Source organism: Oryctolagus cuniculus, chromosome 2 (assembly GCF_051225735.1).
Source record: "Oryctolagus cuniculus isolate XC-2025 breed Fujian yellow rabbit chromosome 2, ASM5122573v1, whole genome shotgun sequence".
NCBI lineage: Eukaryota > Metazoa > Chordata > Mammalia > Lagomorpha > Leporidae > Oryctolagus > Oryctolagus cuniculus.
Window position 1 is genome coordinate 160268983 of NC_142868.1, and position 22500 is coordinate 160291482.

At 51.2% G+C, this 22500-nt stretch overlaps 1 protein-coding gene across 5 annotated transcripts in view; it reads right to left on the reverse strand.

The window, feature by feature from the left end:
- The window catches only part of MSH6 (mutS homolog 6), a 102074-nt gene that overhangs the window by 11561 nt on the left and 68013 nt on the right, over positions 1-22500 (reverse strand). The window contains exon 1 of one of the 5 annotated variants that reach the window (XM_002709880.6): positions 9698-10090. The exons of 1 other annotated variant lie outside the window; for it this stretch is intronic. In XM_002709880.6, coding sequence (XP_002709926.1) covers positions 9698-9948 — 251 coding nt within the window. In that variant the 5' untranslated portion in view covers positions 9949-10090. Of the gene's footprint in view, positions 1-9697; positions 10091-22500 lie in introns of those variants that run through there. 3 more of the 5 variants (XM_008254436.5, XM_089327687.1, XM_089327688.1) reach the window with 3 other exon arrangements.

Consider the following 22500-nt stretch of genomic DNA (forward strand, 5'->3'; position numbering starts at 1 on the left):
ATCCATGCAGTTTTTTTTCCCATAACATGCATTTTCCATGGATTTTCTGAAGATTCCCACCCATGTATAAGAAACAGACTAACCCATATTATTAATACAAAACATCGATTCCATAATTCACTAATTATCTAATGCATTAGACTTTGCTTGGACTCTGTTCCCAGTTAAGCCACAATGTATTCTAAACACAAAAACTACCTAGCACTCTGCTATCCTCCCTGCCCCAAAATTAGTTTTATGGGAAAGCTCTAATCAACAAATGAAAGTGTAGGGAGCACATGTGCCCACAGAATCAAAACAGAGATTCAACCTTCACACTCAGCTCTGTGGGTTTTTCCAGAGAAGGGCAAAAGCTAGCTAATGACCACAACACGCCCCCTAGTGATAGAGAGGCCACTAAAAGCTGATAATCCCTGCCCAAATATTAGATACCAATATTTTCTTGGCCTGTTTTAAGCACATTACAATATTTTGTTACACTTTTGAATAATATTTAGTTAATAGAAATCACCTGATTCAGTCATTAAATATAAATAGAGTCAGCGCAGCAGCTCACTGGGCTAATCCTCCACCTGCAGCTCCGGCACCCCAGGTTCTAGTCCCGGTGCTCCTCTCCCAGTCCAGCTCTCTGCTGTGGCCTGGGAAGGCAGTGGAGGATGGCCCAAGTGCTTGGGCCCTGCACCCGCATGGGAGACCAGGAAGAAGCACCTGGCTCCCGGCTTTGGATAGGCAGCGCACCAGCCGTAACGGTCATTTAGGGGGTGAACCAACGGAAGGAAGACCTTTCTCTGTCTCTCTCACTGTCTAACTCTGCCTGTCCAAAAAAATAAAAAAAAAAAATATATATATATATATAAAGAATATTTTCCATGAGCATTGGGCAGGGCATTTAGCCTAGCAATGAAGATAGCAGATGGCCCATTCCACACTGCTTTGGGCTCCTGACTCCAACTCCCTGATTCTGCATAGTGTGGAAGGCAGCAGCATCAGGTTCCTGCCACCCATGAGAGACCTCGACTGAGTTCCCAGGTCCCAGCTTCAGCCTCCACCCAGCCCCAGACCCAGCCCCCTTGTGAGCCTTTGGGAAGTGAATCAGCAGATAGGAGCTCACTCACTCTTTTCTCACTCTTAAATAAGTTAGAAAAATAAAAATTTAGCACTACGATTATAGAAACCCTTAGGATATTAAGTGAAACATGAACAGGAGCATGATTTAAGGCCTTTATGGTACGGACGTTCTCTCCTCTCACACAAGTCTGTGGTGCCGTGCACTGACGACACATGCCGCCTGAGGCGCATCACCTCAGTCACCCTCAAACAAGACTCAGACCCCCACCGCAGTTGTGCCTCATCCTTACTGCAGTATCACTTAACAGAAAAAGACAGCTACCACGTGTAGAATGCTTTGCTCCTGCAGGCTTCTTCCCTGCACTTGAGCCATCCAGCCATGCACAGAGCCTATCACACTGTTAAACACAAGATTTCTGTGTAAGTCAGAACCTTCCCCCAAACGGGGGTAGGGATGGGGGTGGGGTGGTGAGTGTGGGTGGGTTGGAGAGAACAGCCGGTACATGGGCCTACATGGGCCGTGTAAGGCCCACGAAATCATTTGGTCTGGCCCTGCCAAGGGAACCGCAGACAGGAATGGAAATTCAATAAATCTACATCAGCTCTACTCCTTTATTTTTGCTGCTAAAGCAGGAAAATAATTTGTATTTGAACAAAGAAATGGTATATCAACTCTCAGCCTGACACCCCAACAAAGACTGACCGCAAATAAATGCCCCGTGCGGCATTGTGCGGGCTTCAAACCGCACTGGCCAAGGCAGACTTTCCTGAAGGAGGGAAGAAAGGGGATTCCCGTCAGTCATGTCTGGCTGCCCTACTTACATGCAACGAAATCCCCCAAGACCAGACTCTGATGAAGTTTTGGTAGGAACATGGTGAAGCCTTCCTCCCATCACTGGCTAGGTGGAACCTGTTCTTCCCTTATGTGTCGAAATTATTAAATATCCCTAGATGGGCTCTGAGGCTGACTAAACAGACTGGGTTTTACAGAGTATTCTTGCTTTGTAACACTGAGGATGGCTAGGTCAAGAGTATTTCTCCTGCTTGTAGAAATTGGTCATGGAGGATAAGACTGAAAAAGCTCACCTGGATCAGCCACTTATTACACACATCCGTAAGGACTACAAATTCTTAAGAATGATCTTAGTGCGACAGACAAGAATGCACATCTTGGTGGTACATTTAAAGTTCAAGGGATCAGGATGTGCAGACCCAACAGAATTCTATGGTTTCGGAAACCATCCAATCACAGCCTGTTGCCAGGCAGACTTTGTTGCCAGCGGCCATCATGGCATGGCCTTCCCATTCCACCACAGCCTGGTATGAGGCAACAAAGATTTCAGGTTTCAACATTTCTGTTAGCTCTCAGAGAAACTAAATAACTAGATTCAAATTTCTTGAGCAAAAATGTGAGATGGACAACCTTGCCTCTTAAAGGTGCCTTCTGTCCTCAATAACTCTTTTCTGACTGAAATGTGAAAGTGAGGGAAAAAACTTTTCGATTTTAGGTTTATATATATATAATTGTAGTAAAACAGTAACTTTGGCATGCATTAGGTTAATCATTCTTGTTTTAACCCAAACTCTGAAGCTTCTAAAGAGCTCTTATCTCACAACTCTGTCATTTGTACAAATTATTTTTAAAGATTTATTTATTTATTGCAAAGTCAGAGTTAGAGAGAGAGGTCTGCTGGTTCACTCTCCAACTGGCCACAACGGCTGGAGCTGCGCCAATCCAAAGCCAGGAGCTTGTTCCAGGTCTCTGACACGGGTACAGGAGCCCAAGCACTTGGACTATCCAGACCATAGCAGAGAGCTGAATAGGAAATGGAGCAGTGAGACTCAAACCAGCGCCCATATGGGTGTCAGCACTACATGCGGCGGCTTTACCTACTATGCCACAGTGCCGACCCCCATTTAACAGAAATTGGTGTTTTTGTTTTTTGTTTTTTTTTTTTTAACAGGCAGAGTGGATAGTGAGAGAGAGAGAAAGGTCTTCCTTTTTGCCATTGGTTCACCCTCCAATGGCCGCCACGGCTGGCGCGCTGCGGCCAGCGCACCGCGCTGATCCGAAGCCAGGAGCCAGGTGCTTCTCCTGGTCTCCCATGCGGGTACAGGGCCCAAGGACTTGGGCCATCCTCCACTGCACTCCCGGGCCACAGCAGAGAGCTGGCCTGGAAGAGGAGCAACCAGGACAGAATCCGGCGCCCCGACCAGGACTAGAACCCGGTGTGCCAGTGCCGCTAGGCGGAGGATTAGCCTATGGAGCCACGGCACCGGCCCAGAAATTGTTTTAATCACTTTCATGGTCTTTTAGGGGTGGGCATTAGGCCCAGTGGTTAAGACATGGCTTAAGATGCCCACAACTCACATCAAAAGTGCCTTGATTCAAATCCCCGCTCTACTCCTGAATCCAGCTTCCTGCTGATATACATCCTAGGAGAAAGCTGGTAGTGGCTCAAGTACCTGGGTTCCCTGCCAATCTGGGATACTCAGATTGAGTTCCTGGCTGGCTGCTGGCTTCAGCCTGGACCAGCCTTGGCTGTTGTGGGAACTTGGGGAATAAACCAGAGGACAGGACATCTCTCTGTCTCTATCCAAATTTTAAAAACAACAAACAAGGGCAGGTATTGTGGCACAACGGGTAAAGCTGTTGCCTGCACCAGCATACCATATTGACACCAGTTTGTGTCCCAGCTGTTCCACTGCCAATACAGCTCCCTGCCAATGTGCCTGGAAAAGCAGCAGAGGATGGCCCAAGTCCTTGGGTCCCTGCACTCACATAGGAGACCCAGATGAAGCCCCTGGTTCCTGTTCAGCCTGGCACAGCCCTGGCTGCTGCAATTATTTGGGGAATAAACCAGCAAGTGGAAAATTTTCTCCCTCTTCCCCTAACTCTGCCTTTCAGATAAATAATTCTATAAAAAAAATTTAAAAAACAATTTAAAATTAGAAAAGTGTCCTTCCTTTCCAACAACTGATTTAAAACATCTCTTTTAAATTTATTTGAAAGATAAATGCGCATCCTCAGCAGGCAAAAAAAAAAAAAAAAAAAGTGTAAGAATGAGTTCCAACCATTATCAGTTTTGAAATAAAATGCTATTAGAAAATAGCTGTTTAGGGGCAGGCCCTGTGGCCTGGAGGGTTCAGCTACTGCTTGGAATGCCTGTATCCCATATCGGAGTGTCAGTTTCAGTCCTGGGTGCTCCGCTTCTGATCCAGCTTCCTGCTAGTAATATGCCTAAGAAGGCAGAAAGCAGATGATTCAAGTACTTGAGTCCCTACCACACACATGGGACACCTGGAGAGTTTCTGGCTCCTGGCTTAGGTCTGTGCCAGCCCTGGCTGTTGTGGCCACTTCAGGAGTGAACCAACAATTGAAGAAGTCTGTCACTCAGCCTTTCAAATAAGGGGATGGTGGGGAGGTAGGAGGAAGGGAAAGGAAGGTAGTTGAGGGAGAGGGAAGAAAGGCAAGCAATATAATCTAAAATGCTAAGGCTGAAAAATTTAGTAATACATAGTTCTTGCAAGGCTACAAAGTCTTAAGAAAAAATGTGTACTTTAAAAATCCTGGTCCGGGGCTGGCGCTGTGGCGCAGCAGGTTAATGCCCTGGCCTGAAGCGCCAACATCCCATATAGGTGCCGGTTCTAGTCCTGGCTGCTCCTCTTCTAATCCAGCTCTCTGCTATCGCCTGGGAAAGCAATAGAAGATGGCCCAAGGCCTTGGGCCCCTGCACCCATGTGAAAGTTCTTGGCTCCTGGCTTCGGATCCGCGCAGCTCCGGCCGTTGCAGCCATCTGGGGAGTGAACCATTGGACGGAAGACCCCCCCCGCCCCCCCGCTTCTCCTCTCTCTGTTATAAATAAATAAATACATCTTTAAAAAAAGAAATCCTGGTCCAAGAAACAGTGCTTTCTGAGCCAAAAAGAGAATTCAGCAGGTAATGAAATCTTCTTTGTAATAAAACTGAAGACTTATTTCAATTAAATTCTTCAATCAATGCTAACAAAAATTTTAATCTACTGATTGTTGGTGTGTATTAACTTTAATTTTTTCAAACACAATTTTTAAGATGTATCTCTAGCAACTGTGCAGTTTTGAAAAATGCTAATAAAAGGAACATATTTCAATCCATGCAAATATTTGGATTTTCCTACCAACACTAAATACTATCTTCAAAAGTATGTGGAGGCCAGTGCTGTGGTACAGTAGATTTATCCTCCGCCTGTGGTGCCAGCATCCTATATGGGTGTTGGTTCTAGTCCCAGCTGCTCCTCTTCCAATCCAGCTCTCTGCTATGGCCTGGGACAGCTGTGGAAGACGGTCCAAGTCCTTGGGCCCCTGCACCCATGTGGGAGACCCAGAAGAAGCTCCTGACTCCTGGCTTTGGATTGACTCAAGTCCAGCTGTTGGGGCCATTTGGGGAGTGAACCAAGATGGAAGACCCTTCTCTGTCTCTCCCTCTCACTGTCTGTAACTCTACCTCTCAATAAAATCTTAAAAAAAGAAAAAAAGTGAATATATGGAGCTGGAATTCTGGCACTGCAGCTTAAATTCCCACTTAAGATGAATGCCCTGGGGCCGGCGTTGTGGCATAATGCTGGCATTCTGTAAGAGCACTGGTTCAAGTACTGGCTGCACCCATTTCCTATCCCACTCCCTGCCAATGCACTGGGACTGCTGTGGCCATTTGAGGAGTGAACTAACAGATGGAAGAGCTCTCTCCATCTCTCCCTGTCACTCTGCCTTGCAAACAAATAAATCAAGTTGGAATACCAAAAAATTTGGAACTTTATATACTTAAATGAGATTCAGTTATGCTTCTACAAGTATTTTTAAAGCTTTAAACAATACATATGGGAGCCAGTGCTGTGGTGAAGCAAGTAAAGTGGATAGAAGACCTCTCTCTCTCTCTCTACCTTCTGTAACTCTGCCTTTCAAGTAAATAAATAAATCTTAAAACAAAAATCTTAAATGTTTGGTATTCTCGGGATTTTTTTTTTTTTTTGACAGGCAGAGTTAGACAGTGAGAGAGAGAGAGAGAGAGAGACAGAGAGAAAGGTCTTCCTTTTCTGTTGGTTCACCCCCCAAATGGCCACTACGGTCAGCGATGCGCCAATCTGAAGCCAGGAGCCAGGTGCTTCCTCCTGGTCTCCCACGCGGGTGCAGGGCCCAAGCACTTGGGCCATCCTCCATTGCCTTCCTGGGCCACAGCAGAGAGCTGGACTGGAAGAGGGGCAACCAACCAGGACAGAATCCGCCGCCCCAACTGGGACTAGAACCTGGGGTGCCGGCGCCGCAGGCGGAGGATTAGCCTAGTGAGCTGCGGCACTGGCCTATTCTTGGGATTGTTAAAACCAGGAAAAAGGTAAAAGGAAATACGGACAGTTCAAAATGATAAATAAAAGCTTCCACATGAGGACAGCGCTGTGGTGCATAAGGTTAATTCTCTGCCTGCGATGCTGGCATCCCATATGGGCACTGGTTCTAGTCCCAGCTGCTCCTCTTCCGATCCAGCTGTGGCCTGGGAAAACAGTGGGAAATGGCCCAAGTGCTTGGGCCCCTGCACCAGTGTGGGAGACCTGGAAGAAGCTCCTGGCTCCTGGCTTTGGAACAGCACAGCTCCAGCCATGGCTGCCATTTGAGGAGTGAACCAGCGGATGGAAGACCTCTCTCTGTTTAATTCTGACTTTCAAATAAATAAATAAACTTTAAAAAAAGAAGAAGACGACCTTTCTCTCTGTCTCTCCCTCTCTCTGTAACTCTACCTCTCAAATAAATAAAAATCTTAAAAAAAAAAAAAAAAAAAAAGAAGCTTCCACACTAAAAATAAGAAATCATGGGACCAGCATGGTAGGGTAGTACATTAAGACGCTGCCTGCAACAAGTGCATCCCACATGGGCACTGGTTCTAGTCCCAGCTGCTCCACTTCGAATCCAGTTCCCTGCTAACGGCCTGGGAAAGTAGCAGAAGATGGCTCAGGTGTTTGGACCCCTGCCATCCATGTAGGAGACCTGGATCAAAGTCTGGGCTTCTGACTCAAGCCTGGCCAGGACTTCTGGCTTCTGCATGGTTCAGCCCCGACCATTGCGACCACTTGAGGAGTGAACCATCAGATGGATGATCTCTCTCTGCCTCACCCTCACTCTCTCTTTCAAATAAATAAATCTTTAAAAAATTCACTCAAACTAAAGATACACCCAATAGACCCTAAAAATCACATCATTGGGGCCGGCGCTGTTGCTGTGGTGGGTAAAGCCGCTGCCTGCGGCGCCAGCAGCCCTTATGGGTGCTGGTTCAAGTCCCAGCTGCTCCTCTTCCAATCCAGCTCTCTGCTATGGCCTGGAAAAGCAGAAGATGGCTCAAGTCCTTGGGCCCCTGCACCCTTGTGGGAGACCCAGAAGAAGCTCCTGGCTCCTGATCAACCCAGCTCCAGCCACTGCAGCCATTTGGGGAGTGAACCAGTGGATGGAAGACCTTTCTGTCTCTCCCTCTGTAACTCTACCTTCTCAAATAAATAAATGAATAAATAAATCTTTAACAAAAAAAAAAATCACATCACTTTTGCTTTCTCAAGATAAATGGAACTTAGCAAGAAAACTGTGTATATAAACAGTGAGTGGTCACAGTTGTGAAAGACACTCAACCTAACTTTGGAAATCAAACTATGCTGGGCCCAGCATCGTGATATGGTGTGTTAGGCTGCAGGCTGCAAAGCTGGCATTGCCTTTGAACGTCACTTCTGATGCAGCTCCCTGCTGATGTGCCTGGGGCAGAGCCACAGAATCATTAAGTTTGGGGCTCCTGCCTTTGGTCTGGCTCAGCCCTGGCCCTGGAGGCATTTGGGGAGTGAACCAGTGGATAGAAGATATCTCTGTGTCACTTTGCCTCTCCATTAAGTGAAAACAAACATTTTTAAACAAATTTTAAAGATGGACAAACTAGACATTCCCACCAGTATCATCTGTTCATCAAAGGATGACAGGAACTAAGTGAAAGGACAACTTGGGGTACAAGACATGTGGGTCTAGGAAAACAGAGGCAAGACTAACACTTCAGCACAAAAACAAATCTCAACAATAAATGTTACAAGATGCTCAGCATCTTTTAAACCCTCTCAAAGGAAGTGGAAAGCTCTCTGTGGCCCAACAGCCTGGTCTGATGAGGCCCCTCCCTACTTCACCTCCCTTCATTCTATCCACAGCCGGCAGGGCCTCTGCCTTCCAGAACCAGCGGCCCACTCCCACGGGATGTCATTTTCGCTTTCCCCCACAACACAAAACTCACACATTCCTTGTTTGGGTCTAGAACTACCTCTCTGCTTGTCCTGTTCACTGCAGTAGGCACAATGCCCACTACTAGTAGTGCCTGGCAGAGTAGGTACACGAACATCAGTTCTCTCCATACTGTGCGTACAATGTTGTGTTTTTCACGTCTTTTGGATTTGGACCTCAAAAAACAGAGCTATTCAATATGCATGTGAAGTATAACCTTACTATAAGTCCATTTAGTTTGGGTGCACGAATAATCAATTCGTGAGTACATCCTGCATTTCTCACTAGGTAAGGGTGTGACTGAGTCCCACTGGCTCTGCTCCCCACAAGCGACTTCTAGTAGAGCACAATGACAAAGGCCCAGAAAGGTTCGCTTACACGAGGGGGACCCTGTAATTACCCTCAGACGTGGACCAATCTGAATCGTCGAAGCCCATTACTCAAAATCACTCGCTGGTCTCCGTGAGTTAGGTTTTCTAAACCTGCCATCTCTGCCGTCAACACTCCGTTCTCAAAAAGGCCAGCTTTTTCAACATGTCGCCGCAGCCCGCGACAAAAGGCCGGCCAAAACTGCCCAGAAAGGTAAGAGTCGCCGCGTTCACACCGTCATTGGTCCACTCTCAACTCCGGGGGAAAAAAAAAATGCTGGCGCCCTACCCCGCCGTGGAGTCGCCCCCGACGACGACTGCACGCCATAAAGTAAGAAGCGACAGCAGCTCACGCGCGCACCCAACCAAAGCTCCCGACGTCCTGTTTTGGGACAGCCCACGCGGCTCCCGGCACTCTCGGCTCCCCGCCCCGCCAGGTTCGCTCCGCCCAATCAGGCCCCGCGGGCCGCGCGCGACACGCCTCCAGCCCCTCGCTCCTCCGCCCCGACGCCCCCCGAGCCCGCGCCCAGGACCTGCGGTCCCCTCCGCACCCGGGCGCGACCCGGCATCTCCCCCCGGGGACCCCGTTCAGCAGCCACGCTCCGGACAGGAACTCGCGCGCGGCCCGCGCCCCCCGGCCTCCCGGCGGGCAGCCCCCTGCCTGAGCACTCGGCGCCGTCTCTTCCCGCCCCACCCCCAGGCTGCAGCCCCCAGCCCCAGGCTGCCCGCGCCCATCGACCCTCTCGGCCCCTAGCCCTCCCAAAGCTGGCGGGACGCGGCTGCTCCGCCTCCAAAGCGCCCCAAGTCGGCGCGGCTCCTGCGCACCAGCCTCCGAGCCTGCACTGCCCACTTCCTCCTGCCCTGTTTACAAGCTACCCCCACCCCAACCCCCGGCTCCTACACTCTTTCAAGACAACTCTGCAGACCCACCTCCTCCAAGCCCGGGGCCCACCGCGCCCCCGGCCCCGCCGACCCCCGCGGCTAACCTGACGTGGACGGCGGGCGCCGCTGACCTGCGAAGCCCTCCGTTCAGGTTCCTCGCCTTTGGTGACGACGCAGAGTCCGCCAGGGGCCTGGGCCCAGGCCCAGCCTCGCTCCAGGCCTCATCCCCGCTGGGGGAAGCGGAGGCCCCCGTGGCAGCGCGGGCACCGCCGCCGTCTCGTGAGGCCCTGCCCGGGGACTTGTTCGGCAGCGGAGTCTTGGGGAAGAAGCTAAACAGGGTGCTCTGTCGCGACATAGCGACGGTCGGCGAGGCCCAACCGTTCTGTTGGCAAGGAGCGCCTGAAGGCACCGCATCTAGCGCGCGGCTCCTGCTGGCGGGAAACCCGGGGGGAGGTGCGCTCCGCCGGAAGAACCGGGCCCCTGGGGCCAATCAGCGAGCGAGGCGTGCGCCAGGCCCCGCCCCCGGGCGCGCGGGCGCGCGGGCGCGCGCCGCTCCGGCCTGCGGCCCGGGGGCCCAGCGCCCTGCCTCACTCGGGCGACCGGCCAGCCCCGGGACGGCCTGAAGTCCTAGCGATGGCTGGGCTCTCCGCCCCGGAAAGCCCTCCCTCTCCGGAACGGAAGCGGCCGGGCGCCAGAGCGTTCTCTGTACGGGGGCCGCGCGCAGCGTGGGCACGGACCCAATGGCCTGGGACGGGCGCTGGCCTGCGGTCGCCGGGGCCGGCGCAGAGGAGCCGGCCTCCAGCCAGCCGCTCACCTTGGCTCTTCACGAGCTTGCTCGTTGCAGGCGCGTGGTGAATGTTAACTGAGTGCTTAGGGCGAGGCCCTTTGCATGGTTATTTTAAAAACCTGCCTCTATGCAAAGCTTTCCTTTATAGGGCATTTTTACATTTCGGAATAAGCCATTCTCTCGGATAGATACTTAAGGGCCACGATCACGTCCCTGAGTCCTTTGGCCCAGGAGTGTGTCCAATGCCAGATTCCTTAGGTTTTGTTGTGGGTTTTTTTGTTTGTTTGTTTTGTTTTGTTTTGCAAGGCGAGTTAGAGAGAGATCGAGAGGTCATTCGTGTGCTGGTTCACTTCCCAAATGCCACAGCGGCCAAGGCTGTGCCAAAGTGAGGAGCCTGGAATTCCATCTGGATCTTCCACGCTGGTAGCAAGTGCCCAAGTACGTGGGCCTTCTGCCACTGCTTTCCCAGGCGCATTTACAGGGAGCTGGGTCGCAGGTTCGTTGGAAGGCTGGAGATTAACTCAAAGCCCAGGTACTGGCCCCAAGGGCTTTATTTAGCTTTTAGAAAGGTAAGAGGGTGTGAATAAGAAGTTCCTATTCAAATTCTGGAAATGTGCTGGAAGACTGATGAGTCCCCTTATCCTAGACTGTAAATTAGTTAAGTGTGGAATCCACCTCAGCTGCACTTTGGTGGAAACATGCAAGATGAAGTCATTGCTTTGGGCGAACTGTGTCTGCCACAGGGCTGGCCTCTGCCAGGCAGATAAGAAAATCAAGTTTTTTGGGTGCTGGTTCCAGTCTCGGCTGCTCCATTTTTGATGCAGTTCTCTGCTATGGCCTGGGAAAGCAGTGGGAGATGGCCCAAGTGCTTGGGCCCCTGCACCCGCGCGGGAGACCTGGAAGAAGCCCCTGGCTCCTGATTCCTGGCTCTTAGCTTCGGATGGGAGCAGCTCCAGCCGTTGTGGCCAACGGGAGTGAACCAGCGGATGGAAGACCTCTCCCTCTCTCTGCCTCTCCTTCTCTCTCTGAGTAACTCTTTCAAATAAATCTAGAAAGAAAGAAAGAAAATCAACTTTCTCGAGAAATGGTCTGATAAGTGAGTCCCCCACAGTGTGGGGGAAACCTGAAGTAAGCAAACACCTCCATGCTCTACACTGAGTGGGCTTAATGTAGGCTATACAAAACCTCAGTCAGCTCAGGTCCAAACTGCATACCGAAGGGATTTCCCCAAGTGTTGGCCTGTCAGAGCTGTTTGAATTACAGAATGGTAGGGAGGAGATTGTTGACCTGCATGCTAGCTGTGTGTCCTGGGTGAAGAAACAGGCACAGAGGGGTCAAGAGACCACAGAGCTTTAAATACTCCAGGCAAGCAGAAGTGCTTTGCGGCTTTCAGTTGGATTTGATTTTGTCCTAATTCTTAGGACCACCTGGTGTTGTATGGAACTGTATGAAATGGCCAAAGCTCGACCTTTTTTGATGTTTAAAAATGTAATTGTTTTTGGCTCAACACATAGGATAGGATTGTTTTAGCTTTACACAGAGGAAGCTGAGGCTGTTAGAGAAGAAGTTAAAAATTAACCTGTGTGTGTGTGAGAAGGGCCTGAGGAAACCAGTGTCTGCTTTGGAAGCCCCAGAAGCCCAGCAGTTTGCACTTCAAAGTCCTGCCTAGACCCTGATAACCTTCCGGGTGGTCCCAGCCCTCCCCCCTCTCCCAAGGAAAACTCCCAGAATTCTCTCTCCTCTGGACCAAAGGGGTTACCTGACATGATAATAAGGGACAATAAAACCTTCACAGTTGCCCTAAGGGAAGCCCCACTGCTATGCCCAGCGCCAGCAAACCTGGGGAGGAATTTGCTAATTTTCACCCAACAAACTCTTCCATCAGGAATCTCCATCCTTTGTCCTGGAGGAGAGGGGGAGGGGGATAAAGAGACTCCCTTAAAAACCGGGAATCCAAACACAGACTGCACACTCAGCTCTCTGCTGAGCCGCCCGCCTGGCCTGTCAGGTGTATCCTCTCCTTCCACTGTCTGTCCCTTCCATTCCGACGGATACCCTGTCCCCTCAAAACCTTATTACTGCGCTGTCAGTCTCACACCTGAATTCTTTCTTGCGTAAAGATAAGTTTACCTCCCCTAAACTTAACTGAGTTAAACAAGTAGGAAGTTGTATATGTCATGAGAGGACCACCCAGAACCCCAGAGTTGGTATGAAGACTTAAATGCAACACATTTGCAGGGAGAAACACAGATGCAGGGAGAAACCTTTTCGAAGCTTCCCTTATCTGAGTAATGGCAGAAGCTTCTGGGAGTTGGCTGCCATAAATCCCCTCTCTGGGGAGTTTTACTGCCAGGAAAAAGATAGAGACCACTTGCACCTGCACAGATGGGGGGGGGGGGGGGAGGCTCCAACTTTCTTATCTCTCCTCTACTCCCTGAAACTCATTTATTCTTCCCAGAGAAATCTTCCCTTCTCCTACTAAGGCAGACAAGCTCCAAATTCTAACAGCCTTGGGAATCACATTTCTCCCTGTGAACTGTGGGCATACGTGAATAAAAAAAAGTTATCCTTACTCTTACTACTCTGCCTTTCACTGGCAGTACCCACTGACACACACATGCCATTCCTTTTAAGTATGGAATAAAAAAAATTTTATATATACACATATATTTTCAAATAGCGGCAAAATTTTAAAGACATAATGTTCATTAGGTTGGATAATGGTCAACAGAACTCTTTTGGCCTAGGAGACATGGTGAAAAAAGTAGTACTGGGGGAGGAGGGCAACACTGGGTACAGCAGGTCGAAGCCCCATCTGGGATGCCAGCATCCATGTGGGAGTGCCAGAGTGAGTCCTGGTTCCTCCACATCTGGCCCAGCTTCCTGCTAATGTAGCTGGGAAGGCAGCAAATGATGGTCCAAGTACTTCAGTCCCTGTCATCCATGTAGGAGACCTGGATTCAGTTCTGGGCTCCCGACTTTGGTCTGTCCCAGCCCCAGTGATTGTGGCCACTTGGGGAGTGAAATAGCAGATGGTAGATATCTCTGTCTCTCCCTCTTTCTCACTCTGCCTTTCAAATAAATACCTAAATTTTTAAAAATATTTATTTATTTTTATTTGAAAGTCAGAGACAGAGAGAGAAGAAGAGGTCTTCCATCCGATGGTTCACTCCCCAGTTGGCTGCAGCAGCCGGAGCTGTGCCGATCCAAAGCCAGGAGCCAGGAGCTTCCTCAGGGTCTCCCACATAGGTGCAGGGGTCCAAGCATTTGGGCCATCTTTTACAGCTTTCCCAGGCCACAGCAGAGAGCTGGATCGGAAGTGAAGCATCTGGGTCTCGAACCGGCGCCCATATGGGATGCTGGCGCTTCAGGCCAGGGTGTTAACCCACTGAGCCACAGCACCGGCCCAGTACCTAAATCTTTAAAAGAAGGGGGGGGGGGCAGCACTGTGGTGTAGCAGGTAAAACTGCCACCTGTGGTGCCAGGATCCCATATAGGCACCAGTTCAAGTCCTGGCTACTCTACTTCCTAATCAGCTCCCTGCTATGGCCTGGAATAGCAGAAGATGACCAATCCTTGGACCCCTGCACCCATGTGAGAGACCTGGAAGAAGCTCCTGGCTCCTGGCTTCAGATCGGCACACAGCTCTGGCCATTGCAGCCAACTGGGGATTGAACCAGCAGATGGAAGACCTCTCTCTCTCTCTCTCTCTTCCTCCTTCTCCTCCTCCTCCTCCCTCTCTGTAACTCTGCCTTTCAAAGAAATAAATATTTAAAATAAAATAAAGGCTGGGTGGAGTCAGGGAGAGAAGCAGTGCAACAGTAAGTGTAATGGTGTGCTTACTAAGTTTGCTGGCTGGCTCTGTCAGTACCAGCCCTGCCCCCACATGCCACCCATCCAGAGCTGCTTCTATGAACAGAGGTGGCTGCTCAGAGGTGCTTGTCTTCCCACAAGAAAGAATTCTGGGTAAGATGGAGAGCAAAGGTTGATAAAGAGAAATGCACCTGATAGATCAGGCAGGTGTCACAGGAGAGAAGTGAGCACGTGGTCTGTTTGGACTGCAGTTTTTATGGACATTGAGCATGGTCCCTGTTTTTCCTCCCCTGCTCTCTCTTCTGGGAAATTGAGGGTGGGGCGTTTCTGGCTGTGGAGTTCCTGAAAATCCTCCCAGAATCCTAATCAGACTTTTAACAGTGCCCCTGCTCCCAGGAAGAGGCCCGAAACCCATCTAACAGGGCTTCGGAACAAGAGCAAGTACTGTTGGTGTGCTTGCTGCTCTGCTTCTAGGGCTTGGCTCCTTGTTCTGTCGCACAGAAATTCATGTTCTTTAAATTCTTTGGTCCCTCTTGCACATGCAGGCTAACATCTGTTGAGCCACCTAACACTTCCTAACCATATGACTTTGTTGCACAAGTTATTTAACATATGCCTCAGTCTCCACATCTGTCAAATGGGGGCCATGGCATAAAGCCCTTTGCCCAGTGCCTGGCGTGCCATGAACACTCCGTAAGTGATACAGGGTTATAGAAAGAAATCCCCAAGCATTTTACAGAAGAGCACAGTGTCCTGTGTTCCTCCCTCTGTCTCTCACAGGAACAGGCTGGCCCAACATTCTTTGTCCAAGGCGTTGGGAGATAATGTCAAGGCTGGAGAAAAGGGAGAGGATGCTTTGTGAAGGTCCTGTTCCAGCCCAAGCAGCCCAGGGTCACCAGGGGCAAGCCTATAATCTGACAAAGCCAGGGTATGGGACCTGCGGACAGGAGGAAGACGGGGGAGGAACGGTGGCCCTCTGCTAAGCAAAGGAAACACACGGTTGGAGGAGGAACAGGTGGCCTCAGCAAAGAAAATACACAGTTGCTACATGCTTGGGGGGAGGGTGGAGCTCGGAGTTTTGCAAGGTGAAAGCAAAGCTGTGTTTAAAGTCAGCTACCAAGTGGATCCGAGACCCCGTCTCCTCAGACAGCGCAGGGTTAATGTGTCCCCAAATCCCTTATCTAACGCTGCACACCCGGCATGCACATGGAGGCTGCTTCTCTGTTCAAGAAAGGCCTGCACTGCAGACAAGCCGTGGGGCTGCATGCTCTGAAGTCTGAGGTGTGGAGAACGAGGTCTGTGCAATGACTGAGAGCCAGGACACAGCCACTGGGTGGCGCCAGTGTGTCCGTGACTTTGTGGCTGGCCATATCTGTTGTCACCCCTGGATGAATGGCAGGGCTTCTTTCAAATTTCTCCGTTCTGGCTCATTTTTACTTTTCATCCTCAGAAAAGATGAGGGGATGCACTTTGTGGGAGCCAGGCAGAAGTGGAGGACACTGTAGCCTGCCTTTCAGACAGCAGGGACAGCAGATCGAGGTGCCTGAGTGCTCCCCAGAGGACCTAAGGGCTGGTGGCCCCTGTGCAAGGCTGGCAGGGGGAGCAGAGACCACTTAGGCAGAAGGAAGTCCTGCAGCCTACTTCCCACCCTGTAGCTAGGTCTCCTGGCAACTTCTGGTTTTTTTTGTTTTTTTGTTTGTTTGTTTGTTTGTTTAAGATTTATTTTACTTATTTGAAAGGCAGAATTACGGAGGGTAGGGGAGAGGAAGAGACAGAGAGAGGTCTTTCATCTGCTGGTTCACTCCCCAGATGGCTGCAACAGCTGGAACTGGGCCAGACTGAAGCCAGGAGCTTCTTCCAGATCTCCCACTTGGGTGGCAAGGGCCCAAGAACTTAGGCCATCTTCCTCTGCCTCCCCGGACACATTAGCAGGGAGCTGGATCGGAAGTAGAGGAGGCGACTCTTGAACTGATGCCCATTTGGGATGCCAGCATCGTGGCATTGCAGGCGGTAGCTTTAGCTGCTATGCCACAATGCCAGCCCCTAACTTCCATTCTTATCCCAGACCACAAATGACACTGCTGGTGGGGAGGGGAGAGGGCTAGCACAGGCACTTCTCTGGCTCTCCAGAGCCATCCCGGATGGAACTGTCAGGTGCCTGTCTAAGTTCCCACAGCCTCCTTCCCAATGAACATGGTCTCACCTGCTGATTTCCAGCCCCGATCTTGCTTCCCAAGCCATTGGCTTCTGCCCTGTGCCTTCAGTGTTCTGGGATCGGGCCCACTCTGAGACACACAAACTGGGTTTCAATCCTAGCAACCGCCTGTTCAGGTCTCCCTGGGTCAATTCTTTGTGTTGGAGCCTCTCTCTCCTAATCTGGTAAGAGGGCAGTGCCCAACACCTGCCTTGCACGGTTACCGGGAAGAGGGAATGAGAGGAGAGATGAAAATGCTGGCAGGCACCTACTGCATTCCCCATTGGCAGAAATCCTCTTCTTCCCCTCACACTGTTCTTGCCCCCTGCCATGCTCTTGTCCACCTCCCTTTACCAATAGCAATAGCACATCAGCTCAGCTGAGGTCCCACGCCCCTCCTCTGAACATGTGACCCTAGATCAGGAGCACCTCATCGAGTCGCCAACCCTGAGCTGTGGTCTCAGAGGTGCGGCCCCAACACCAGTAGGCATGCGTGTGGTCCTGTGACATGCCTCAGGTTGTCTGCCATTTGTCATTTCACGGTGAGCCAGAGAGTACTGGGACTGGCCAAGCCCTGTGGGGACCCACTGGGAATCCCTGGTTTGGTATAAAGGTTATTTTAAGTTGAAGACATTTGAAATTTAACAGATGGGGAAAGAAGCCTTCTCAGAGCCTCCTGTAACTAACAGCACAAACTTCTAAGAAAGGAGGACTGCCCCCAAATCCCAGTTTGGGCAGCTTCTTCTCCCAGGAGAGAGTAAGCCTCCAGGAACCCTATCCCTGCGGGCATTTCCTGGCCGTGAAGAAGACAGAAGGGCCACATGCACCTGCAGAAACATCACATGCTTCTCTCTCTCCACCTTGTTCTAAAAACTCATCTGTCTTTCTGTGAGAAGCCAGCTCATTTTCCCCACTGGGGCTTTTCTCCCACCACCATTCCCCTGCTAATTTAGGCAGATCAAGGCCCAGACTTTGGGCCGCCCCACTCAGTTACCCATCACGGAGCACTCCTGTGTGTGTATGAGCGCTGCCTGCTGAAACAAACTCGCCAATCGGTCTTTTCTCGGTCTTTTCTCAGTTTGACTCCCAGGCGCCTGGTATCTGAGCATGAGAGCGGAGAGGAAGTTGTCCTCCCCACCAGCCTTTACCTTCTGGGAAAATCCCTCATGCATAAAGAAAAACTGAGAAACTAAGTAGCTAAGCAAGGGAATCTGGGGCCAGTGTTGTGGTGCAGCTTAAGCCACTGCCTGTGGTGCTGGCATCCCATATGAGCACTAGTTTGAGTTCCAGCTGCTCCACTTCCCAATCCATCTCCCTGCCAATGTGCCTGGGAAGCCAGCGGAAGTTGCCTCCAGTACTTGGGTCTCTGCCACCCACGTGGGAGATCCAGGGCAGCCATCTGTTAGCATGTAGGTTAGAGGGTTGTTGCAAAACCCCAAAGTAGGTCAGCTGCTGAGCTAGCTCTGCAAACCCTGCACCATTTGTTATCGTTGTAACCTTCAGCCACTCCATAATCTGTAGCCACCAGATGCTCCTTGCACTGTGATCTCCCCTCTCAGTGCCTGGAGCCTTGATGATGCCGCAATGTAACTCCGCCTCCCGTGTCCTAGATCCGCCCCGCAACACCCATCTTTCCCCTTCCCTCCTCCTGCCTTAAGCACCCCGGTTTAGATTGTACCTCCTAAGTGTCTCAACCAGTGAGGAACTGGGGGGAGGAGCCTCTGCAGGGTAGGGATAAAGGGAGATGTGTCTGAGGGAGGGGCCCAGCTCCGGCTGTTGTGGCCATCTAGGGAGTGAACCAGCGGATGGAAACCCTCTCTGCCTCTGCCTCTCTGTAACTCTACCTTTCAAATAAATAAATTTTTTTTTTTAAGGTAAAATCAGGAAGTTGAGCCATTCAGGAAAATGTGTCATTGGTGCACAGTTGAGAATAACAAGGAAGCTAACTTTCTTTCTTTATATTCATTTTATATGAAAGGCAGAGAGCATGAAAAAGCAAGTGAGAGAGAGAGAGAGAGAGAGAGAGAGAGAGAGAAACTTCCATTTGCTGGTTCATTCTGCAAATGCCCACAAGAGCCAGGGCAGGGCCAGGCCAAAGCCAGGAGCCAGGAACTTAATCTGAGTCTCCCATGTGGGTGGTAGGGACTCAAGTACTTGAGCCATCCCCTACTGCCTCCCAGGGTGCGCATTAGCAGGAAGCTGGCATTGAAGCCCTGACTAGAACCAGGTACTCTGATACGGCATGTGGGCCTCCCACCTGGTGTCTTAACCACTGCTCCAAATCCCTGCCCTGAGACCTACTTCAGATTGCTGAAGAGCTGAGGGTAAGGAGAGCACCAGTCAGGGGGCACAGCCAGTGCAGGGACTCCGAGATGGGAAGGAGGCTCCGGGCCTGGGCCAAGTACAGCACACAGGGGAAGTGAGGCCACACAATGAGATTGCAAAGTGCCAGGGCCAGTGGCAAGGGGTTCAGGTAGACGTCCAAGTGTGATGGAATCCACTGGAAAGTTCTTGGGGGGGGGGGGGAGCACTAGCTGGTTAGTGTGTGGTTTGTTTTTTTTTTTTTTTTTTTTTGACAGGCAGAGTTAGACAGTGACAGACAGAGACGGAGAGAAAGGTTTTCCTTTTCTGTTGGTTCACCCCCCAAGTGGCTGCTATGGCCAGCGCACTGTGGCTGGGGCACTGCGCCAATCCGAAGCCAGGAGCCAGGTAATTCCCCCTGGTCTCCCACGCGGGTGCAGGGCCCAAGCACTTGGGCCATCCTCCACTGCACTCCTGGACCACAGCAGAAAGCTGGACTGGAAGAGGAGCAACCGGGACAGAATCCAGTGCCCCAACCAGGACTAGAACCCGGGGTGCTGGCGCTGCAGGCGGAGAATTAGCCAAGTGAGCCGCGGCGCCAGCCGGGTTTGTGCTTTTAAAAGGTCACGCTGGCTGTTGCATGGAGCACGGGGAAGGATGTTAGAGGGATCAGAGCAAAAGCAGAGAGGCGAAGTAGGAAGATGCTAAGGGAAGTGGGGACAAGAGAGGGACAGTTTTGTGGTGTGTTTGCAGGGGGAGATAGCAGAAGTTGCTGAGGTTATTGTCTTAAGATTTACTATTTTGGAGGCTGGCACTGTGGTATAGTAGAATAAGCCTCTGCTTGCAGCACTGGCATCCCTCATGGGAGCTGGTTCGAGTCCCGGCTGCTCCTCTTCTGATCCAGCTCTCTGCTATCGCCTGGGAAAGCAGTAGAAGATGGCCCAAGTGCTTGGGCCCTGCACTCATGTGGCAGACCTGGAAGAAACTCCTGGCTCCTGGCCTCAGATCAGTCCAGCAGCCATTTGGGCAGTGAGCCAGAGAATGGAAGACCTTTCTCTCTATCTCTCCCTATCTCTGCCTGTAACTCTACCTCTCAAATAAATAAATAAAATCTTTAAAAAATATTTTTTTAAAAAATGTTATTTTAAAAGGCAGACTGACATAGAAGAGGAGACAGATGGGGGGGAGAAAGAGAGAGCGAGAGCGAGAGAGAGAGTTCTTTCAGCACATTGGTTTACTTCCCAAATGCTCACAACACCTATAGCTGGGCCAGATTGAAGCCAGGAGCCAAGAATTCCATTCGGATCTCCTAAGTGAGTGGCAGGGACTCAAATACTTGAGCCACCATCTGCTGTCTCCCAGGCACCTTAGCAGGAAGTTGGATTTGAATCAGTGTAGCCAGGGCTCAAATCAAGCTCTCCTGGGGCTGATGTGGGCATCCCAAGAGGAGCTTAGCCTGGTGTGCTGCAGTGCCTGCCCAGGCTGAGATGTTGGATGTGGAGAACAAAGAGGAGGTCTGGGTGCTGGGTTTCTGGCTTAGCAACTTGGTGAAGAGAGCGATGTCTCTCCCCAGGACGGAGAAGGTGGAGATGGACCAGTTGGGGAAAGGGAGATAGAGCTTCACATTGGATATGCTGGGTGCGAGATGACCAGGTAGCCGGGTGTACGGGTCAGGAATGCTGGAAGGCAGTCTTGCAAGGTTGAGCTTTTGCAAAGGTGGGGCAGGGCTCACGACATCGTGGTGAGGATGGTGGCCCTGGCAGGGGAGGAGCGAGCTGTCACTCTTCATAGGGAACCGCTTAGTTCTGTGATAACTTGCAGGGGCAGATGTTTCCTAGAGTAAGTGTCGCTCCCCGTCTTCGTGGGGGAACGACACAGGACCCTGCGCTGTTCTTTCGTCTGCTCGGCCCTCCCCGGGTTTGCTGCTGGTTCTTCCTGGGTTGGCTACTATCCCTTCCACCTCCGTGGAAGGGCAGTTCCCCCTGGCCACATTCCCCACTTCCGCAGGGGAGCGGCACACCGCCGGCCGGCTCTCTGGGGGGCTGCACAGGCGTTCCCCTTAGATGTTCCCCTTAGATGTTCCTGGTGCATGCCGTCTCTCTCCTCCTTTATAGTCCTCCTCTGCCAATCCTAACTCGGCTGCCCACACGCCGAGTACGCTGCTCTCCTCCAATCAGGAGCAAGTCCTACAGTTTATTAGCTGAACTGGAGGCAGCTGTGTAGAAGCTGTTTACTTCTCTCCCAGCGCCATATTGTGGGAGAGCAGATGCATAGAATAAGTCTTAATTCCAGTAACTCAGTCCAGTCCGGGCTGCTCCCCACAGATCCCCCTTTCTTTTTATTTTTGGCGTTGATACGCGCCTGTCTTCGGTGTCCCGCGGCACACACTCTGCTCTGCTTGCTAGAGTTGCCACAGGTTCTTACAAGTCCTATCAATCAGGCAAACTGAATCCGGGTCCTCTCTTCGCCATGTTGTGAGGAGGTTTTTAGGCGCTGATGCGTGCCTGTGTTCGGTGACCTGCGGCTCATACTTTGGTCGAGCCGCCTGCTGGCGCTTACCGCCTTAATCAGGCAGACCGAATCCAAGCTTTCTCATTGCCGTATTGTGGGGGAGACTTATTAGTGTTGGTTCGTGCCTATCTTCGGTGACCTGCAGCTCATACTCTGGTCGAGCTGCTTACTGGTGCTTACCGCCTTAATCAGGCAGACCGAATCCAAGCCTCCTAATTGTTGTATTGTGGGGAGGCCTTACTGATGTTAATTCGTGCCTGTCTTCGGTGACCTGCGGTGCATAAGCTGCTAGCAGCCGCAGGTGCTCATCGCCTCACTTAATCAGGCAGACCGAATCCAAGCTCTCACATTGCAGTGTTGAGGGAGGCCTTTCTATTTCTCTATTTCTCTATCTCCGGGCATTCCTATTTCTCCCATTTTACTTCTATCTTCCAGCATTCCTATTTCTCTTTTACTTCTAAACTTCTGTTTCTCTTATCCCTGCGGCTTTCCGGCGCCTCGCCCCGCCGGCGGGTGCCCGCGCCTCTCTCATCTGCGCGGCTCGGCTTTGCGCGCACACTCCGCGGTCTCGCACTTAACCCTTTTGCGTCTGAACCACGGCCTCGCGCCAGCCCCGCGTTCCCTATGTACTTGAGCCCCGCACGCTCTGTCTGCGCGCGGCAGCCTCCACGAGTCACACAGCGTAGCTTACGTGTCCGCCACTAGCATTCAATCTAAGTTCCCCGGGCTAGCCTGGCGAATTCAACCCAGCTTACGTCTCCGCCCCACGGTTTGGCTTCCCGTCCTTTGCTCCCCGGGCTAATCAGACGGATCCCAATCTGGCTTACGTTTCAGCTTCTGGTTTCAACTTTTCGCCCCCTATTCCCGGGCTAACTTGAGAATCCCAAAGTGGCTTTCGTTTCCACCTTGGCCTGCCCCCCGCGGCTTCAATTTCCCTAACATTTTTCTCTACCCGGTATGTTTCCCCAAGCTTTCTTCCAACAATATTCCTCCCTCATTTCTCCCGGCCTCTCCCCACAGTCCGCATCCGAGTCTGTTTGTTCTAGCTTTCACTTTCGCTTTCGACCTTAGAGATTTCTCCCAGCTTCCCCCCGTAGTCCGTATCTGAGTCTATGCCTAGGCTTTCAATAGCTTCTTCCGGCACCCTTTTCGTCCGGCTTTTCCCTAGGCTGTTTGCTAGTCTCTCTCTCCGGTAATTTCCCATTTCTTCCCGTTTCTTCCCGTTTCTTCCCTCCTAGGTTTCTGTCCATCCTAAGTTTCCTATCCGTCCTAGGTTTCCTATCCGAGTCACGGCACCATTA